A 23,414-nucleotide genomic window follows, 5' to 3' on the forward strand; every position below is an offset into this window, starting at 1 on the left:
AGATGGAGAGATATACCACGTTCTTGGAATGGAGCAGTCAATATTGTGAAAATGACTATACTACCAAAGCAATCTACAGATTCAATGCAATCCCTTTCAAATTACCAATGGTATTTTTTACAGAACTAGAACAAAAAAATCTTAATATTTGTATGGAGACACAAAAGACCCCAAATAGCCAAAGCAGTCTTGAGGGAAAAAAACGGAGCTGAAGGAATCAGACTCCCTGACTTCAGACTATACTACAAAGCTACAGTAATCAAGACAATATGGTATTGTTACAAAAACAGAAACATAGATCAATGGAACAAGATAGAAAGCCCAGAGATAAACCCACGCACCTATGGTCAAATAATCTATGACAAAGGAGGCAAGGATATATAATGGAGAAAAGACAGTCCCTTCAATAAGTGGTGCTGGGAAAACTGGACAGCTTCATGTAAAAGAATGAAATTAGAACACTCCCTAACACCATACACAAAAATAAACTCAGACCTGAATGTAAGACCGGACACTATAAAACTCTTAGAGGAAAACATAGGAAGTACACTCTTTGACATAAGTCACAGCAAGATCTTTTTTCATCCACCTCCTAGAATAATGGAAATAAAAACAAAAATATACAAATGGGACCTAATAAACTTAAAAGCTTTTGCACAGCAAAGGAAACCACAAACAATACAAAAAGACAACCCTCAGAATGGGAGAAAATATTTGCAAATGAATCAACAGATAAAGGATTAATCTCCAAAATATATAAACAGCTTATGCAGCTCAATATTAAGAAAACAAACAACCCAGTCCAAAAATGGGCAGAAGACCTAAATGGACATTTCTCCAAAGAAGACATAAAAATGGCCAAGAAGCACATGAAAAGCTGCTCAACATCACTAATTATTAGAGAAATGCAAATCAAAACTACAATGACGTATCACCTCACACCAGTTAGAATGAGCATCATCAGAAAATCTACAAGCAACAAATGCTGGATAGGGTGTGGAGAAAAGGGAACCCTCTTGCACTGTTGGTGTAAATGTAAATTGATACAGCCACTATGGAAAACAGTATGGGGGTTCCTTAAAAAGCTAAAAATCGAACTACCATATGATCCAGCAATCCCACTACTGGGCATATACCCAAAGAAAACCATAATTGAAAAAGACACATGCACCCCAATGTTCATTGCAGCACTATTTACAATAGCCAGGTCATGGAAGCATCCTAAATGCCTATCGACAGACAAATGGATAATGAAGATGTGGTACCTATATACAATGGAATATTACTCAGCCATAAAAAGGAACAAAATTGGGTCATTTGTTGAGACGTGGATGGATCTAGAGACTGTCATACAGAGTGAAGTAAGTCAGAAAGAGAAAAACAAATATCGTACATTAACACATATATGTGGAACCTAGAAAAATGGTACAGATGAACCAGTCTGCAGGGCAGAAATAGAGACACACATGTAGAGAACAAATGTACGAACACCAAGGGGGGAAAGCGGGGGTGGGGTGGTGGGGTGGTGGTGGGATGAGTTGGGAGATTAGGATTGACATGTATACACTGATGTGTATAAAATCGATGACTGATAAGAACCTGCTGTATAAAAAAATAAATTAAATAAAATTTTTAAAAAAATAAATAAAGTAATTAAAAAAAAAAAACCAAAACTGAAACCCCGACCAACTCAACTCAGTTGTGGTTTTTGAGGTAATCATCTTCTCACCCTGCCTGGCTAACAGAGGAAAGTAAGAGCCTTCTATGAGAGAAAATAAAATCTCCTCAGTCTCAATAATTCTTAAATACAAAATATATGGCATACAATAAAGAATTATGAGACATGCAAAGAGTCAGGAAAATGTGACCAATAAACAAAAGAGCAAAACAGACAAGAGACCTGCCTCACAGATAATTCAGATGTTGGAGTTTGTAGACAAGAACTTTAAATAATTATTACAAATATGGTGAAGAAAATTAAGAAAGAAATGGACAAATGAATGAAAAGAGAAACAATTTTAACAGAGTTGAAATCTAAAAAAAGAGAATCAAATAATCTAGAACTAAAATGTACAATGCCTGAAAATAAGAATTCATTGTATGTGTTTAATAGCAGACGACGCAGCAGAAGATAGATTTGGTGAAATGAAAAAAACAGGTCAATAAAAAATATCAAAACTGAAACAGGGAGAGAAAAAGGTAGGGGAAAAAACAAAACAGAGCATAAGAGACATGTGAGATATAGTTAAATGGTCTAACATATGTATTACTGTAGCCCCAGGAAGAGGAAAGAGAGAATACAGAACACAAGAAATATTTGAAGACATAAGGCCAAAAACATTCCAAACTGTTGAAAACATTAACCCACAGATCCAAAAAGGTCAGCAAACTTCAAGCACGATAAAATAATAAGTACAGCCTAAATGTTGAAACCAAAGACACAGAGGAAAATCTTAAAATCAGCCAGAAAGAAAAAGATACATTACTTTCCAAGGAGCAATACAATTGAGAGCTGACTTTGCAATACAAACTATGGAAGCCAAAAGATAATGCAACAACATCTTAAGAGTGATAAAAGGAAAAAGAAAAGGTGTAAGAAAGATGTGTTCATACAAACAAAAACTGGCAGAATTGGTTGCCAGCAGATCCATATTACAGAAAATACTAAACGTATTCAGGCTGAAGAGTAGTGATTCCAGTTGGAAGCACTGAACTGCAGGAAGAGCATCAGAAAGGGTAAATATTTGACTATATATAAAAGATATTAACTAAACTACTAAATATTTACACTGCTCTAAGTTTCTTTCCTTGTTCAGGAAGTGGTAAAGTACAAATTTAAGGTAGACTGTAAAAGCCGAGGATGTGGATTGTCACCTCTAGGCAACTACTAAAAGCATAACATAAAAAGTATTACTAAAATGTTAATAAATGATAAAATGTAATACTAAATTAATCGAAAAAATGGAGGGAATGGAGGATTAATGGAACAAAGAAGATATGAAATAAATAGAAAATAAATAGCAGGATGGTAAGACATAAGCACAACTACCAGTTACCACATTAAATGTAAATGACCTAAACATTCCAAATAAAAAAGACTTCTCAAATTTGATTTAAGAACAACAGCGGAAAAAAAGAAAAAAGAAAGAAACAACTACAATGCATTTAAAAGAGACACACTTTAAATATAAGGATACAGTTAGGTTGAACGTAAAACGATGCATAAAGATGTATCACTCAACTACTAACCAAAAGAAATCTGTTTGTGATTATATATTAATATCAGACAAAACTAACTTTAAGGCAAAAATGATTGCAAGATATAAGGAGGAACATTTCATAATGATAAAAGGGTAAGTTCAACAGGAAGATTTATAATCCTAAACACACTTGTTAACATGGCTTCAAAATACATAAAGCAAAAACTGACAAAACTAAAAAATAGACAAATCTACATTCATAGTGGGAGATCTCAAAACACCTGTCTCAGTGATGATCAAACAGGCAGACAAAAAATATCAGTGAAGATGCAGAAGATTTGAATAACATGATTAATCAAGTTAATCTACCTGACTTATGTGGAACACTACACCCAACAACAGTGGACTATATCCTGGGCTATAAAGGGACCTCTCATAGAAATAGAATTAAACTAGAGAACAAGAAAGAAAGATATGTTTGTAAATTGGGCACCTACTTCTGAAGAACCCAGGGGTCGAAAAAGTCACACTGAAAATGAAAAGGTATTTGATCTGAACAATACTGAAAGTTCAATACATCAAAACTTCTGGGATGCAGAACAATTTTTATCTTTAAATGCATATGCTGGGAAGGGAGCAAGGTTGAAAAATCAATGCTCTAAGCTTCCATCTAGAAATATAACAGCATATATTCCCACACAAAGTGGAAGGAGGGTATAATAAAGGAAAGAACAGAAATCAATGAAGTCGAAAACAGATGTGCGATAAAGAAAATCAACAGTGCCAAAAGTTGGTTCTAGGAGAAAATAAACAAAATTGATAAACTCCTAGGTAGGTAGACTGCTCATAAGAGAGAGAAAGAGAATACAAATTACTGTTATTCAAAAGTATCAGAAATGAAAAGTGGGACATTAGTATAGGTCCTACTAGCATTAAAAAGAAACTAAAAGTATATTTGGAATAACCTTATCCCAATAAATACGACAACTTAGGTGAACTGGAAAATTTTCTTGAAAATCACAGATTAGCATGACACAAGAAAAAGAAAGGAAACTGAATAGTTCTATATCTATTACAGAATTTATAGCAATCTGAAATTATTCTTTTTATCATCTATCTCCCACTATAGAATGTATGCTCTCTGAGAGCAGGGACCTTGTCCGTCTTGTTGAGTACTAAATCTCCAATGCCTGATCCATCAGGACGCCTGACTCATTGCAGGTGGTAACAAAATACTTGCTGAATGAAGAAAAACTGTATCCACTTCTTACCAAGAGCCAGGCTGAGACAAGTGATAAATACAGCAGGTCATATAAAATTCAAATAATCTATTCACTTCCCTAGTAATCTAAATCCTGACCTTGATAAGACCATAAGACCAGAAAGCTACATCCTTGGACCACATTACTAAATTGCGTACCATCTTCACCATATTACATTTTAATATTATTGGAATTCACTATTTAATAAAAAATATTGAAGATATTGTTTATATAGTTTTCATTGCTGCCTACTTAGAGTCTTACATGAGAAGCTCCTTTAATTTATCGCTAGGGAGAGTATAGTCTCCTCTGAAGAAGTGCCATATGATTCACTTTTCATGCTGTTACTAAAAAGCTTATTTTAAAGAGCATGTTGATCCTTATCACTGGAGTATCTGTGTTCCCTGGTGCTAACTTTCCATATATATTTTATCATTTCACTGTTTTTTGTTTTTTGCGGTACGCGGGCCTCTCACTGTTGTGGCCTCTCCCATTGTGGAGCACAGGCTCCGGACGTGCAGGCTCAGCGGCCATGGCTCACGGGCCCAGCCGCTCCGCGGCATGTGGGATCTTCCAAGATAGGGGCACAAACCAGTGTCCCCTGCATCGGCAGGCGGACTCTCAACCACTGCGCCACCAGGGAAGCCCTCACTGCTTTTTTAAAATTCAAACTTGATAAAAATAAATATAGATACTACAATAATGAAACCATCCATTTCACCTGAAGATGATAAATTAGTCATTTTAGGGTAAATGTGCCAAGTATCAACAGCAAATCCCAGTGGCTTGCAAGTTTCTGTATCAGCTGGCTCAGCTCTGCCTGACATTGTTCTCCCTCTGGGACCCAGCCTGAAGGAGGGGCTTTCCCCAGAAAATGGCTAAGGAAAAGTAAACCTGGCACAGCCGCGACATAGCTTTTAAAGCTTCTGCTGATAAAGAGTATCAACCAACACACATACCCAAACCTGGTGTCATGTGGTGGGAATATATCATCTTCCTATGGACAGGGACAGTGTATTTCCAACAATAATACAATATAGCCCTGATGAGATTCTCTACCACAGGAAGCTGTGGGTACCACCAGATAGTAAAAGAAACAATAACAGTAGCTGCCTATCATGACTGGGCACCTACTGGGAACAGGCATTGTACTTGACACTTCGAGCATAATGTTTCTAATTCTGACAACTCTTTAAGGTAGGAAGGATTCTCTCAAGTTTACTAATCAGAACATTGAAGCATGGAAATAGTCACGCAATTTAAAAGTGGTTGAGCAGGAACTTTACCCAATTCTGCTGGATTCCAAACCTGAGCCCTCTTCTCTGTATGACTCTACTTAACCTTTGGTGTGTGTTTAAAAAAATTTTTTTTAGTCCTTTTTCATTACCTCTGCTTTTGTTTTTGCTTTTTAGTAAAAGGGAGTTGGGTGAAATAGGAAGAATAATAATGAGAAATAAAAATAGAACTGCTTTTATATTAAGGATAAAGCTTGGATTCTATATACTACAGAAACAGGTATTGATATATTCTTGGAAAGAATGGTGTTTGTCACAAAATGTATTTGATCAATCTTATTAGACTATAGACTAATATTTTTAAAAGACTGATATGGCAATACTGCTGAATGTGCCCATAAAAATGCACCAAAGACATTTCATGTCATTGAAAACTTTACAGTGTAACTAGCAAGAGGATAAATGAACATGAACAATATGTTAGTCCTTACATAAAGAAATCTATAAACAGTGATTAATAGTGTAAAACTATCTATAAAAATAGAGAAGTAAAATGATTAGAGGTAAGTGAAGCTAAATTAAGACTTCATGAAGGAAACAAATCTTAAGGATGGAACCAGGCATCTTAAGAAAATTCTAGTGAGTATATTTGAGTAACTGTATGAAGTTATTTCCACTATTGTTGATTTTTTTCTATTTTAGTACTCAGTATTTGTTGAAAGAGGATAAATAATTTGTATTCTTCAACTCATTATCACATTGAAGACTTGCAAAGCTTTTGTTCAAGTTTTCAAAGCAGCAGATTTTTGTTCAAGGGCTGCCTTACATCAGCACTGTATTTGTCACCTGATTGTAAGCTAGCTCTAAAAGAGCTAAGTACTTGACAATGGAGTGATGCGCTCTTTATAATAAAGACATAGCTCACTTTTTGCATCTGTACTGAGCTGTTCAACAAAGTCAAGAATAAAGAAAATATTCTTGAATCAATTGTTTCAAGCTAAAGAGCATCTACTTTCCATCAAAGAAGAAACTGAGCTCAACTCAAGCTCCTTCTCTTTAGCTGTCATTTTCCTTCTTTGTGATACAACAGCTGTGATTCTTTCTGTGAGACACACAAGTAATTAAATTAGAATTTCACGGTGCCTTACATCTCCAGGGATATTTCTGAAATTATCACTCGTAAAATAACTCAGAGGTAAAGCAAGACAGCATGGGATGAAAACTAGTGTCAAATCACTCTGTTGATCTGATCTGGAGATGGAGGGGAAACCCTCTCCAATTCAAACTACTTATTTGCATATGATCTTTATTATTAAAGAAAAGTCAGGATGAAAAATCTAAAAACTCAAAATTCTAACTACCTTCTTTCAGTCCTTTTACTATTTGCATATTTTTTCCACAAAAAGAGAATCATGTTATTTTAATAATCTGTTTTTTAATTTTCACATGATATCATGAAGCATGTTACTGTTAAATATTTGTTTGAAACCACAATTTTCTGGACTTCCCTGGTGGTCCAGTGGTAAAGAATCCACCTTCCAATGAGGGGACACAGGTTCGATCCCTGGTTGGTGAACTAAGATCCCTCATGCAGTGGGACAACTAAGCCTGAGTGTCACAACTACTGAGCTCGCGTGCCTCAACTAGAGCCCGTGTGCCACAAACTACAAAGCCCAGGTGCCCTGGAGCCCGGAGGCCACAACTAGAGAGGAGGCCTGAGTGCCACAACAAAGAGCCCATGCGCCGCAATTAAGACACGACGCAGCCAAAAAATTTTAAAAAAAAAAGAAGAAAGAAATTCACAAAACCCAAATTTTCTTCTGGGCATACACTCAAAAGAATTGAAAGCAGGACTCAAACAGATATTTGTACACCCATGTTCATAGCAGCATTTATTCACAATAGCCAAAAGGTGGAAATAAACCCAAGTGTCCACTGACAGGTGAATGGATAAACACCATGTGGTATATACATAAAATGGAAGATTATTCAGCCTTTAAAAAGGAAATTCAGACACATGTTACAACATGGTGAACCTTGAGAACATCATGCTAAGTGAAATAAGCCATTCACAAAAAAGACAAATACTATATGATTCCACTTATATGAGATACTTAGAGTACTCAAACTCAGAGAGACAGAAAGAAGAATGGTGTTTTCCAGGAGCTAGGGGGAGGGGAGAATCGACAGCTGTTTAATGGGTACAGACTTTAAGTTCTGCAAGTTGAGAAGGCTGTGGGTGAGCAGTGGTGATGAGAGCACAGCAGTGTGAATGTACTTAATGCCACTGAATCATACACTTAAAATGGTCAAAATGGTAAGTTTTATTTATGTATATTTTTACCACCAACACACACAACTCTGAACGAATGATATTCCATCACTCGGGGATGTTATCCTTCCATTCAACATTTTCCCTACTGTTGGACATTTAGGTTTCTTCCAATTTTTCATCACCATACAATTCAGCGTAGGAACATTGTAAACACATCTTTGTTTCCATATCTGCTATTTTTTTAGGATAGTTTACGAAGTACATAACTGGATTAAAGACCATGAATTATTTCAAGGCTCTTGATACATAATGCCAAACTGCGTTCCAGAAAGTTCTTACCAATTCACATTCCCGAGAGCAGTATAGGTGAGAGACTTTTATATCGCACCCATGCCAAATTAAAGTATTCTCGTCTCTTTTCATTCTTGCTAGTTGATAACAAGAAAGCACAGCTCAGGATTTTGGTGGGCACTTACTTGATTGCTCCTGAGAGTGAAGAGTTCTCATATGTTTATGACCAATCTAAACTCATCCTTCCAATAACTGCCGATTCCCTCAAATTAAAATGCAAAACGCATATTCTAAGAAGGCTGGGAAGATGGGAGGAGACAGATTCGGGAAAGCTCTGAAGGGGAGGTAGGGCCAGGGGTTTAAACTTATTCTTTAAAGATATGAAGAGCAGTAAAGGTTTAGGAAGAAGGGACTGACAGCAAAATACAGGGAAATTCTAAACATTTAATAAAAAAGGAACAGTCATATTATCAATTATGGTTAATTTATTCAATAAAATGGATCCACTAAGCAAAATTTCCAGGGACAAAGAACTCTGCATAGTTGAAAAACTCCCCAAGCAATTCTGATATCCAGCCAGGCCTGGAAACAATTGCTTTGGTTCACTAAGTGAAATCACCCCTATTCTTCCAAATGCTCCTTCCTTTTCGTCATAACGCCTGGCAAACATCTAGTTCTCTCACTCATCCCTCTGACGACTGGGTTACAGAAAGCAAGCCTTAGTTTCTCTCCTTAGGTGCATAATGCTCATTAGCCACAATTAGAAAACCTCCACAGTGACTTATTCAATATGACCATTCTTGGACTTCGACTTGGTCATGCCACAACAGAGCTTCACGCAATCTGTCATCTGTTGAATCCCATATTAAATCAAGGTCAAGGCCTGAGAGCAATGCACCAGGGCACTTGTTTACAAAGCAATCATGGGCACACTGTGTTTTACCCAAGTCTCCAGGTCATCCTGGAATTGCTGGTCCCTTAAGAGCCATCTACATCTGGACACCAATGAGCTGGGTGTCACGCTGAGTTATCAAGAACTCTTCAGGTTTTGTGCTCTAAGGACAAAAATCATCCAAAATTTGGAAACTCACTTATAGAGACAACGAAGGACTAAACAAAAATGTCAGTGAAATAATGGTGAGATAAAACTCTGGGAGGGGGGAAAAGGGTGGTAGAAATAGAGATAACACAGAGAAAGGTATCTCAAAGCCAAGAAAAAAAAAAAAGGGCTAATCTGGCAAATGGAAAATAGACATTGGTCTTTATTTGTATGTCGAATGGTTTGTTACATAACTCTTCCAAAGTAAAGCCAACCCCATTAATCATGTAAAAACTAAACAGTTATTAGGCACGCATGACTGTTTGAATAGCACTGTCACTGACGTAAAAGAAAATTAGTTGATAAGGCAAAGCTGTCTGTTCTTTCCCAAGTTACTATGGAAAAATGAACGTATTAATGCTAAAAACAGACTTAATGCTTTTAATTTCCTGGCTACAGATCTTTTTTGGCATTACAACAGGGAGACATGATTATGCTAATACAGTATAGGTACCTAATTCCCTTTCAAAATTCTGAAAATGACTTCCTATCTCCCCTCAAGAATACCATGATCTCTAAAACCAAATATGATTTCAAGCAATCAGTGCCTATCCCAGGTGACCCCATGACAGCTATGGTATTGATATATGAAATTCTAGCAAGTCCTATGTATAAAGGATACAGACTCTCTTTTCCCTCATTAGCTAAAATGTTCAACTAGATCCAGAAATAAGAGAAAGGAAACTCAGGCATATTTTGGGAAAAAGGAATCTAATCAATATCCATTAATCTAGTCAATGTCCATTTTGAACATGGATAAATATAACATTATATAAAGAAATACAAAATATTTTCTCATATTATATACTAAGGATATAACTCTAAGGGCCTACTAAATTCCAGGAGTTGAACATATGTTGCTTCATTTAATCTCTCAAACAGAGCATCTATTCCTCCTAAAGTGATGAGTTTAAACCATTTGTAATAACGCCGTCTTCCTTGCTAGTGACTTGTGTAGTGCTGCGGTGATGATGAAATACTAGAAGCATAAAGAAATGTAAGGAAAGTGTGGGGTAGGTTTTTAGGAGTGTTTTCTTAGTCCTAAGAAAAAGATACAAAAAGTGATGGCCTACTTTTCTCCCGTCTCAGACCTGGCATAGCTAAGTTTGATACCTGAAATGGACACAGCCCCTTACAACTCTAAGAAGACTGAGGGCAGAGCCACCCACAGCAATAACAAGGAAACAGACTTGGCTGACATTTTTAAGCTGCCGACTCAACCTAAACCAGACCCAGCCCTATTTCTGGACTTCATGTTTTAGAAGTTACATTTTCTTATTGCTTAAGCCCATTGGAGTAAGGTATTCGGCTACTTTTAGGATGCTAAGAACATTTCTAATTCATCTAGGTACGTATTATTCTTATTTTTCAAATAAGAAAACTGAATTTCCTAAAGGTTAAGTAATTTGCCTAAGATCACACTGTTTCCAAGTACTGAGTCAACATTTATTTCATGCCGGTCTCCCAAAAGTCCAGGCCTCCTCAACAAAACAGTACAGATAATTCCTAGAAATGTTTGTTCCTGGAAATTCCAGGAAAGTGAGCCTAGGATGTAGTAAAAACAACACTGGATCTGAAAAAATTGTACTTGAAATTTTATTAATCACAAAACATCAAGAAATTCACTTAAGTTCTTTGAGTTTCACTTGCCTTAGTTGTAAAATGGAAAGAAAAATGTCAGCCTTGCCTACTTTACAAGGTGTGTTAAGCCTCCAGTGGTTAATAACATATACAAAAACCTTATGTGAACTCTAATGTTTAAGCGATTATTATTTCTACCTATTGAACAAATACTGCATATATCACAATGTTCTAAGTCATTCTACATATGAATTCAGCATAACTTCTTTGTGGTTATTTCTTTTTCAGATTAGGTTAAAAAAGAAGTTGTAGAGATAATCTTGACAATGAACCTTCCACGACCTCCAAGTCATGGTCCATAATATTGCCTTGGGTCATTCCATTTCAGTCTGTCACTTCAGAAACTCCGTGGGTTTTGTTTTCTGCGTTTTTTTGTTTTTTTGTTTTTTTAGGATGTAAGTCTAGGCTCTTGGGTCACAATATTTCCTTTGAAAGCTGGCTATCCTCCCAGCTTCACTCTCTTGCCTTGCTCTTTTTTTTTCTTTTTTTTTTGGCCGCACCTTGCAGCATGTGGGCTCTTAGTTCCCCTACAGGGGATCGAACCCACGCCCCCTGCAGTGGAAGCTGAGTCCTAACCACCGGACCGCCAGGGAAGTCCCGACCTTGCTCTTGATTCTATAGTAGCCCCAAACATCCTCAAACCAGCACTTATGACAGGTACCATTGCTGCTTTCTTTAACTTATATTTAACTTTATATTGACAAGCCATGATAAAAAAGCTACAACCATTTAATAACTAAAAGTCAAACTCAGTTTAGTTACCTAAAGATCAAAGAGGTATTCTTCATACCTTAACTTGGATTATAGAAACTTACATACAGAAAAAAATTAGCATTATTTCATCCGCAAGAGCTTCAGTGACCAAAAATAACTAAGGAAGTGACAATGAAAAACATCAAATGTTAGAGAACTACTCTTTTTTTATACTTAAATCAGCAGGATGTGTTCCTTTAAACCACTCACCCTCTGTCCCAGATAAGCTTCAACAAGTAAAGTTTGTTCTACAACATATTACTATTCTCCAAACTTAAAAAAAATCTAAACCATAAACTTCTTTCTTATTTTGTATTTTTGCATTCTGAATCCCAAGTAAACCTCTCAGAAAATAGACCTGCATTAGAAGATCTCCCAAGAAGTAAAAAAAGTGCCCTGATAATAGTACTCATACCAAATACAATGAATGCTCAGAGGAGTGTCAAGCTTTCTCCCTGTGGTGTAAGTCAGGAACAGTAAACTCATTAAAGATGTTAAAAAGGGAAATTTCAGGACTTCCCTGGTGGCGCAGTGGTTGGGGGTCTGCCTGCCTATGCAGGGGACATGGGTTCGAGCCCTGGTCTGGGAAGATCCCACATGCCGCGGAGAAACTAAGCCCGTGCAACACAACTGCCAAGCCTGCACTCTAGAGCCCACGAGCCACAACTACTGAGCCCACGCACCACATCTGCTGAGGCTTGCGCGCTCTAGAGCCCGTGCTCTGCAACAAGAGAAGCCACCGCAATGGGAAGCCCGCGCACCACAACGAAGAGTAGCCCCCACTTGCCGCAACTAGAGAAAGCCTGCACTCAGCAACAAAGACCCAACACTGCCAAAAATAATAAATAAATTAAAATAAATTTAAAAAAAAAAAGAAGGGAAATTTCAAGAGCGAGCTCTATGTGCCATTGTAATCCCAACTGCTTGGGGCTCTTTTTCTATTGAGCTGAAGCTCTTATCCTAAACTTCCCATGCTCAGTAGATGACTGTCCATTCAAGCCAACAGAAAATGATTCAGGCTATGGAAACTGTCCATGGAAAGAAGCTTTAGGGACTGACTGCCTGCCACTCATTCCTTATCCCATCGCGGCACTTGACGAGTGAAAGCTCAGAGGATTATGGGTCAAAAAAGGTCAGTTGCAACAACTCTCTGGGACTCAGGAAATGCATAATCCTGGGTAAGTCTGGCCAGATGCCTAATAACCTCGGTAATGCCCTCTTAGGTCAGCACCTTGACAACGTGCTTTTACTTCTCAGCTCTAACAGAAAGGGAGGTTACAGATGATGCCAACACACCAACACGAATGAGTGTGTTTGCAGGACTGTGGGAGTTGGATTGAAACACTAAGTGGCTTCAGAAATACTGAAGTGGCTTTACAAGCGTGAGGGCATGAAAAAACACCCATTTTAAAATAGGGGGGAATTGTTCTTAACGACCTGTAGGACAAATGGGTATGATGATAATAATGGAAGGTTATAGACGGATAATCTACAGTAGAAGTGACATTCTTATATTACTTGATAGATCAGTGAGTGACACACCCAGGTCAACTCCTAAGGCTCTTCCCATGAAAAGGCTTTGAGTTCTAACTGCTTTCACTGTTCTTACTAGAAAATTAATGAGGGCTTCCCTGGTGGCACAGTGGTTGAGAGTCCGCCTGCCAATGCAGGGGACACAGGTTCGAGTCCTGGTCCAGGAGGATCCCACGTGCTGCGGAGCAGCTGAGCCCGTGCGCCACAACTACTGAGCCTGCGGTCTAGAACCTGTGTGCCACAACTACTGAGCCCACGTGCCTAGAGCCCGGCTCTGCGGCGAGAGAGGCCACCACAATGAGACGCCCGCGCACCGCAGTGGGGGGTGACTCCCTGCTCGCCGCAACTAGATAAAGCCCACACAGCAACAAAGACCCAACACAGCCAAATATAAATAAATAAAATAAATTTAAAAAAAAGAAAATTAATGAATAGCTTAAAATGAAATAATAAAAAACTGACATCTTCAATTTGACCTGAAAACTTTGAACACAAAGATCTTTTGAGAGACAGTTAATGTAGTTAATGTTCCTCAGCTAAATGGGAACCGTTGAAAAGGAGCCAGAACTGGGAAGTATAGAAAGTTAAAACAAAAACACAACCAGGAAAAAAAAAACTTGTGTTCCTTTATTGAACTTTATGTGACCTTGAAAGCTCTCAGGAGTCTAAATTGTTTGGTTTTTCAAATGGGGAAACACTTCTATTTTATTCCTGTGCACGATGCACATTAACTTCATAAGATGTTTTCCATTTGAATCTGCTGACCATGAAAATCAGGCTTTTAAAAATTACCTATGCATTTCATTATCACTGCCAAATCAAAGCATTTATACCAGCACAGTGCTTCCAAATATCAGATTCTAATTCTCCTACAATTAAGAATCTTCTAAAAGTGGAAATCTTCTGGTAATAGAAAGGATGCATAGTTACATTTCTCTTTTATAATATCAGGGAAAAAATTGGCTAAGAGAAATGGTAAAACTCTCTGAATTGCAGTAACAATTTATAATACAAATTTAAAAGTCCAAACCAAAGCTGTCAATGAAAATCTAGAAAGTTTTCCTCCCTTATTATAACCTATTATCCCAATTTCAGGCCACCATTAAACTGCTAAGGTGATACAAGATTTTGAAACGTTAAGATTTCTGTTTCACAATTTTAAAAAAGTTATGCTCTCATAACACCTGAACTAAGTCAACCTCCTTTTTTTTTTTAATTGAAGTATAGTTGATTTACAATGCTGAGTTAATTTCTGCTGTACAGAAAAGTAATTCAGTTATACATGTATATATATGTTCTTTTTTATATTCTTTTCCATTATGATTTATCATACGATATTGAATATAGTTCCCTGTGCTACACAGTAGGACCTTGTTGCTTATCCATTCCATACATAATTACATCTGCTAACCCCAAACTTCAAATCCATCCCTTCCCCAACCCCCTCTCCCTTGGCAACCACAAGTCAGTTCTCTACATCTGTGAGTCTGTTTCTGTTTTGTAGATGGGTACCTGTGTGTCATGCTTTACATTCCACATATAAATGATATCATATGGTGTTTGTCTCTTTCTGTAAGTCAGCCTCCTTTAATATTTTTTTTAAATCAGGCACTCTTTGGGGAACATTTTAGAAATACTAAAAAGTACAGAAGGATAATATAAGCAACACTTCCCACTGATATACCCATCACTCAACTTAAGAAATAAAATGTTTTAAATATTCTTGCAGCTGCATATGAAGCATTTCACGATCCCTTTTTACTCCTTCCCCACTGGTAACTATTCTACTGAATTGGGAATTTATGATGTACATTCATGCGTCTCTACTTTTACTACATGTGTATGGCTGTTTTTAAAGTTTCTATAGACGAAATCATACTCTATGTATCCTGCCATTTGGTTATTTTGCTCAACTCTTTTAAGATTGTTTTTTTTTATGCTTTAACTTTTATGTAGAGAAACTTCAAGAATTTCTCTAGGGTATAAACTAGGAGTAGATCTGCTGGATCTAGGGAAGGCTAACTGTCAACTTTCCTTGATAATACCAAAATCTTTAAGTAGTCATAAGATTTTCTACCACAACCAGCAGTGGACTAGGACTCCCATTTCTCAAACATCCTTGCCAACAACTGACAATGTCAAATTCATAAATTTTTGTTAATCTTCATAGTGTAAAATGGTATGTCTGTTTTAGCTTGTAGGTAGAGCATTTTTTGTATTTTTTTAAGATATGTTTGTTGGCCATTTGTGATTCCTCTTTTGTGAGTGATCTGTTCTTCTCCTATGCCCATTTTTAATCTTTTTTCTTTCTTTCTTAAGTATTTTTAGGAGTTATTTATATATATTGAATATAAATCCCATATTGGTTACATGCATTGCTCTCTGCCTGTGGTTTACTTTTTTACTTTGTTGATGATATCTTTTCTATGTATTCATAAATATTTTTACCATTTCCAGTGCTCTACATGCCTTCTAACAGATCCATGTTTCCATCTGGTATCACTTCCCTTCAACCTAAAGATTTTCCTTTAACATTTTTTGTAGTAAAGGTCTGTTGGCAACAAATTATCTCAGTTTTTATTTATCAAGAAATATCCTTGGGAGCTTCCCTGGTGGCGCAGTAGTTGAGAGTCCGCCTGCCGATGCAGGGGACGCGGGTTTGTGCCCCGGTCCGTGAAGATCCCACGCACCGTGGAGCGGCTGGGCCTGTGAGCCATGGCCGCTGAGCCTGCGCGTCAGGAGCCTGTGCTCCACAACGGGAGAGGCCACAACAGTGAGAGACCCACATACCGCCAAAAAAAAAAAAAAAAAAAAAAAAGAAATATCCTTATTTCACCCTCACTTTTGAAAGACAATATCACTGGGTAGAGAATTCTTGGTTGACTGTTTTCTGCTTTAAGTACTTTAAAGATGTTATTCCATTGTCTTTGGCTTCCTTCTGATTAAAAGTCAGAACTCACTCTTTCCCTTGAATATAATGTATCTTTTTTCCTGGCTGCGTTTATGATATGTTCTTTAATTTTGTTTTACAGGAATCTGACTATGAGGTGCTGAGGAATGGATTTCTTTGTATTTACCCTGCTTGGGTTTTTGCTGAGCTTCCTAGATCTGTGGGCTGTTTTTGTTTGTTTGTTTGTTTGCTTGATCAGATTTGGTTAATATTTGGTCACTAATTCTTCAAATATTTTTCCTGATATATCATCTCTCTTCTCTACTTCTCAGACTCCAATAACGTATGTTAGACTGCTCAATGTTATTCCACAGGTCACTGAGACCATTAATTTCTTTCTCAATCTTTTTCTTTTCTCTGTTTCAGTTTGAATGATTTCTAATCACCTGTTTTCAAGTTTATTGATCCTTTCTTGTATTGTGTCCTATTTATTAATCCCAGATGGAATTTTGACTTTGAATACTATATTTTCAGTTCTAGAATTTCCATTTGGTTCTTCTCCAGTTTACATTTATCTCCTATAATTCTTCATATTTTCACCCATAATATCCATCTTTTCCAGTAGTCTCTTCAACATATTTATCATTGTTATTTTAATATACTTCTCTGCTAATTCCAAAATCTTTGTTGTCTGTGGGTCTACTTCTATTGACTGATTTTCTTTTTACTGTGGATCATACTTTCCTATCTCTTCACAAATCTAGTAGCTTCTGATGGTGTAGTAGACATTTCGGATGATATGTTGTAGAGAGTTTGGATTCTGTTATCTTCCTCTTAAGAGTGTTGAATTTTGTTCCAACACACAAATAAATCACTGGCAGTTCACCTTGTTCATGTGGAGTCTTGGTTTTAGGTTTTATTAGGGTGGCTCTGTTTTGGTTTTCCTCTTAATTTTCCTTAGTCCTGGGATGTAGTTTTTTTATTCTGAAGTCTTGGACCTTCTGGAGTTTCAGTGGAAAGCTCAAACTGTTTACCCAAGCCCCTTTGACTTGGTGAGGTTCAAACTCCAAACTCTGTCTCTCCTGCATTACACAACTGCTGAAATCTCTGTTCAGCTCCAGCCTTCTGGCTGCTATTTTCCACTGGACTCCTCTGAGTTTTACCCACATGTGCACATGTCAGGGGTCAGCCAAGAATGGAAGGGCAGTTTATACTTATATTTTGGGCTCTCTCTGTGGCTCCTTCATTTAGGGGGTCTATCACTCAATTTCCAGGCACTCTGGCAGCCTCAGACTAACTCCTCCAACCAGTGAAACTATGATTTTCATCTTAAATTCTAACCGCCCTGTGCCTGCAGATCAGAGAGCTCTCTCAAAGGAAAAAGCATTTAAAAGTGTATCTTATCTAATGTAGTACCCTTCATCTAAAGATCTAAAACTCTTCAGTTTCTTACTATCTTTAGTCACTCTTCGGTGCTTTCAAACTTTTTTTTAAGTGTTTTTCCAATGTTTATAATTGTTATTGGCAGGACGATCAGTGCAATAGAACCTACTCTTTCCAAAAGACAGAACCTTGATGAGCAGATGCAAATTTTAGTGGACTCTAGTTTTCCCAATCTTTTATGGTTTATGGTATTAAAAATACCTTGTTTAAGAAATTCTTTCCTAACCCAAAGTCATAAATTCAGTTTGTATATTTTATTCTAAAAATATTTTTTCTAAAGGTTTTTTTAAAAAAAAATTTTAATCTTTAATTCACTTGGATTTTATTTTCTGTGCATGGGTTAGACTAGGGATTCATTTTTATTTTACAAGCAGATAAACAAATTTTCCCAGTACCATTCCTGAAGAGTCTATTCTTTCCACTCTGGCTCATGAAGCATACCATGTCATAAATCTAGTCTCAAATCTATATATCTCAGTCTGTTCCAGCCTCTCTATTCGGTTCCAGTGTTTTATTTGTCTATGCTTGCACTCATATTGCAACATCTTAATTATTACATTGTTATAGTATGTCTTGTTATCTGGGAGACCAAGTCCCTCTACCTTGTTCTCCAAAATTGCTTTGCCCATTCTTGGCCCTTTAGTTTTTCAAATACATTTTAGAATCAATTTGTTGAATTACATGAAAAGCCCTCCTGTGGAGAATTAACATCTTTAAAATATCAAGTCTTCTCATCCACAAACTTGGTATATATATATATATATACATATATATATATATATATATATTTTTTTTTAGTTTTTTTTTTTGTGGTACGCGGGCCTCTCACTGTTGTGGCCTCTCGCGTTATAGAGCACAGGCTCCGGACACACAGGCTCAGCGGCCACGGCCCACGAGCCCAGCCACTCCGCGGCATGTGGGATCCTTCCGGACCGGGGCACGAACCCGTGTCCCCTGCATTGGCAGGCAGACTCTCAACCACTGCGCCACCAGGGAAGCCCAAACTTGGTATATTTTTCCACTCAGGTCTTCTTTCATGTCTCTTGAATTTTCCCCCAAATTTTATTTTTATTGTATTATACTTTATAATATCTTTTAAAATTCTTTTTTCTTAAATCATTATCTTTTCAACCAATTTACCCCATTTTACTCTGCCTTATTAAATGAATTCCAACAAAATTATTTACTAAAGCTATAAATTGTGAGATTTATTTCATAATACACAATCAAAAGGATAATAACAATAATTTAACACTCATTTGCAAGCAATTTTTTATGTTATGGATTTATCAAGTATGTTATCCTGTGCACTTACCAAGAAGCTCCATGGTCTCTACTTTCAGAATCCATGAAATTAGAGTCCAAAAACATATCTTTGTAGATTCGACCAACGAGGCAATACATATCTGAAGCAACTTGCCCTTCACTTTGCACCAGGGGAATCATAATGTCAAGAGCTTTTGCTCTATCTCCAGGGAGATTTCTCCTAAGGTAGAGGAGGGAAACATCATTGTTTCAGTATAGATTACAGAAGCAGTTTAGGCCAATTATCTGTTTAAAACTCTATTTAATATATTGATTCACATTAGTGAAGTTTGGCAAGATAAAAACAACAATTATATTTTGTCTCAAAAATATAAAATCTTTTTATCCTATTGCATGTCTACTGCGTTTAACAAGGATTTCTTTTGAGTTGCTTTTCTGCTAATGGTGATAGATTTGTGCTTATCCATCCATAGTCCTTCCAATTTCCCTGCAGTCTCTGTGCAAATTTAAGTTGATGGAGTGAGATTAGGAATGCAGTCTGTGGCCTTAAATGGGGTAGAGTCAAGGATCCAAACAGAGACAAAACCCTGATGCTATAGGTTTCAATGGCTTTTACTCTGAAACACTGAGCAAACTAATTCACAGACAATACCAACAATCCAACTTTAACCCAAGAGTCACTTATTTTCTACACGTGACCAATTGATTATCTAAGCAAGCTGCTTTATATAGCTCATTTTAAAATCAGCGAGTACGTATAGATTGTTCTCAAAGATTAAAATTCTCTTAAGAATTATTTCTTGAACCTTGAAAGCACTGTGCTAAGTGAAGGAAGCCAGTCACAAAGACTACATGTGTATGAGCTCATCATATGAAATGTCCAGAGTAGGCAAATCTATGGAGACAGAAAGTAGATTTGTGGTTGCCTAGGTCTGGGGGATTTGAGAGGAAATGGGAGGGTGACCGCTAGTGGGGCGGGGGCTTCTTTTGGTGGTGATGCAAATGTTTTAAAAGTCTTGGTGTTCATGGTCACACAGCTCTGTTAATACACTAAAATCCATTGAAACACAGTACACTTTAAATAAAATTGTATGGTATATGAATTCTATTTCAATAAAACTGCTACATAAAAAGAGTTACTTGTATTCTCAACTACTATTTTAAATCTTTCTGTGCGTGAAATTCCTTTTTACACTTTGTACTAAATACCTTGAGTTTAGAATAGTGCTGCATACAAATACATTTATCATTTCATTCTATTCTATTTTAGGAAAGACAGAGACAAAATATGGATAAAGGAAAATATAAGAGGCTCTATGGACTTTCATTTTTCATTTCAATATAGAATATATTTCATTCCGTCTTTCATTTCATCTTTCAAAAAGGATTTATTTGAAAACCAGTTGGAACAGATACTCTCTGGAGGTTTCATCTCACTCTGCCAAATCTAAAGAAAAAGATGTTTAATAAATGGGGAGATAAAATCGACTTTCATTATACATGTACTGATAAAGTTAGCAGTTTCTAGAGTTTGGGTAGATAAAAAAGGAAACACAATCTCTGGTTAAAGAGCATGCTGACTTTTCTTTGGAGACAAAGGCAGGAGAACCTAGTGATGAAGAACAGAAATACCAGCATCAGCTAGATCTGGGTTTGAGCCCCAGTTTTATGATATGCTTACTCCACCTCTTCAGTTTCCTCGTCGGTAAACTAATTAAGCCTTCATGGCAAATGAATGATAGATGTGAGGTCCCCTCCCTTTTTCTTTTTATCATTCTCTCCAGTTGTAGTAATTACATACATATTCAACTCTCCGCCATGGCAGAGAACAGCACAACTAAGTTCTGGACAGTTCAGTGCTCTATGGCCAGCACAGGATGATCCTCCACGGTGACTCTGGGTAGAAAGTGGCACTGAGGCAGGTGCCAGCCATGATGCCAACAGAAGGCGTGGAGGCAGGACTGGAAGCAGCAGTGTTAGTCCTGGTCCTAGAAGATTCATGGACACATGACCTAAAATGTGGCCCACAGAGTTTTAATTATAATTAGGTATGTTCAGGGCAATCCCAGTGAACATATTTTCTGGTTAGGAATATGTTCACCTAGATATAACTATCCCTACTCTAGTTACTTTTTGTGTAAATAATCATTTGGCGTTGAGTATATTTAAAGATAACATCATAACCATGGAATTTAAAAAATCCTAAAAAATATATAAATAGTAAACACAAATTTTGAAAGAGAAGAAAAAGAATTTTTAGAATTTAAATATACAAGCATTGAGGGACATTATTTTACTGACAAAAAAGAAAAAATCAGAATGCATGCTTCCTATATTTTACATGGTTGAAGTAGAAATATTAACATTACATTCTAATAGGGAGTGGCTGCAAGGCTATAGCAAAACATACCATAGAAAGAATATGGAGGTTAAAAAATAATATGTTAGCACATTGTGGATGGAAACTTTTTCTTCTTACCTATTCAGTGCAAATGCATAATGAAACTTCACATGGTGATGGGAGGCCAAATCAAAGGTTGGCAGCTTTTCTAAAGTCTCTACCAGCTTCACAATAGAATCATAGTCCTTTTAAACAAGAGGAGAATAACATAGAATTAAACCATTGGGAGAAAGTCCTGACAATGAAATGCCTTTGGCCAACCAGCTACCTGAATCTAAGAAGGGCATTAAAAAAAAGAACTAGAACCCACGGAATACTTTGAAGAATCTAAAACCAAGAAGAAACTGTTTGTTTGTTTGTTTAAATAAGGGGTTTGGATTATACAGATAAAACATTAGAAATATTGAGTTACCACATCTGACCTAAAAAACAATAAACCATCTAACATGGTAATGCTGCATTGTCTAAATATGGGTGGTTTACTTCTCCCTGGAGCCAGATTCCTGCTATGCAGGGTCTTATCAATTACTTTTAGGGAAATAATTTCCAAAATATCAAGGACATGGAGCAACTAATTGAACTTCTGTGATAAGTAACAAAACTATTCCGTTTCAACACAAGTAAGCTCTCTAGTCATGGAATCCTAAGTGCCACACTTTTTCCATGTATGTGAATCTTTGTTGTCCACATGAAGCTTTACTCGGGCCTGAAAGGTTGGGAATAAGAAACCAGAAGTCGTTTAAAGTTTACTGTAAAACTCCAATAGCAAATCCCCAACTCAGAGAGGATTTCATTCTACTTACCATAATTTAAAAATTTTAAGACATCCCAATAAAAATAATATTGCATGTTCATGCTTTACTTTATATATTTTTAAAGTTATTTTTAAAATTAATCAATTGCACATTTCATACTTCTATCTAGTTAGGCCCAGCACTACCACTTTCAAGCAACACAAATTCCAGGAGTAAGAGAGATGTCTGGAAAGCTCTAAAAATTTCTGCTATTTGCCAAAACAAAGCTTTCACTTATTGACTGATGGGTGTGCCAGAGGCTAATGGAATAGAACAGGCTGTCTGCAGATTAGTTATGCATGCAAATTTTTCTTTTTGTTCTTTTGGAGGAAAAAGTCAGACCTTTACCGTACAAGTCTTTCACAATCACTGATGGTTAACTTATATAAGTCTGTTTCATTTATCATAAAATCTCTGGATGGAAAGCTTAGGAGAGTCAATAAAAAATTACATGTAGTGACATGAATGACTTAATAGCTAACTAAAACTGGATATTAACACTCCCTCATTCCTCCAACGTGCTACATGACAAAGACGTGACTTTGAGCAGCTTCTCACCTGGATATCTCTGTAGGAAAGTAACAGATTTATGACAATATCTGCTGTCAGGACTTCAATATTATCCACTCGCTGTCGAATTCTTGCCAATTCAGCTGCCAGTTCTTTACCAGTGTATAAGTTACGAGCTTTCCTGATATCATTGAGTATAGATTCCCGGAAATACTGGCTGGTGGGAAAACACACATTTTTTAGAGTTAATATTAGAAAGGATTTCAATGAAAAGCAATGATCTTATAAGGAAACGGATGACATCTGCAGCATTCGTACCTTTCAGTTCGTTAAGATGCACAGAATGAACACCTTATCTATCTGGTATTATTTAAAAACTGGGGCATCCTATTCTTTTACACTCCACCTTGCTTCAGTAAGAATTAAAGGTAAAGACACTCCATGATAATGAATTTTCCAAGACCCTGCAATGTACCACTTAAAATGCTAAAACTTTATTTTTCATTTTCCTGTTTTGAGTAGAAATTATTCTAAATAAATTAGGTGTGCCTGTGATTTGAACATAATATAACAGTTTCCTTCTGATCCAGCATCATCATTTATCAACCTAAATGATTGCTCTTCACTAAAATATAATAGTGCTTTCAGCAATTTTTAGAGAGTTCTTATCCTTACACTAAAAGTCTCTGGACATTTATTCAGATAATATTTCTGTACTTTGAATATATTTTTAGCTCTACCATTTCTACAACACAGTTAACAGTCTTTTTTTTTTTTTTTTTCTGATTTCAAGTTGTTCTCCTCTGAATAAAGTGGACAAC

The 23,414-nt window shown here is 36.6% G+C and overlaps 1 protein-coding gene across 5 annotated transcripts in view; it reads right to left on the reverse strand.

The window, feature by feature from the left end:
• MAP3K5 (mitogen-activated protein kinase kinase kinase 5) overlaps positions 1-23,414 on the reverse strand; it is a 207,597-nt gene that overhangs the window by 104,461 nt on the left and 79,722 nt on the right. For all 5 annotated transcript variants that reach the window (XM_029223390.1, XM_029223393.1, XM_029223392.1 and 2 more), the window contains 3 exons: positions 22,642-22,810; positions 21,368-21,474; positions 18,938-19,108 (listed from right to left, as the gene is read on the reverse strand). In XM_029223390.1, coding sequence (XP_029079223.1) covers positions 18,938-19,108; positions 21,368-21,474; positions 22,642-22,810 — 447 coding nt within the window. The remainder of the gene's footprint in view (positions 1-18,937; positions 19,109-21,367; positions 21,475-22,641; positions 22,811-23,414) is intronic.

The sequence above is a fragment of the Monodon monoceros genome, unplaced genomic scaffold (genome assembly GCF_005190385.1).
Source record: "Monodon monoceros isolate NGI ecotype Baffin Bay Population unplaced genomic scaffold, NGI_Narwhal_1 Super_Scaffold_15, whole genome shotgun sequence".
Lineage (NCBI taxonomy): Eukaryota > Metazoa > Chordata > Mammalia > Artiodactyla > Monodontidae > Monodon > Monodon monoceros.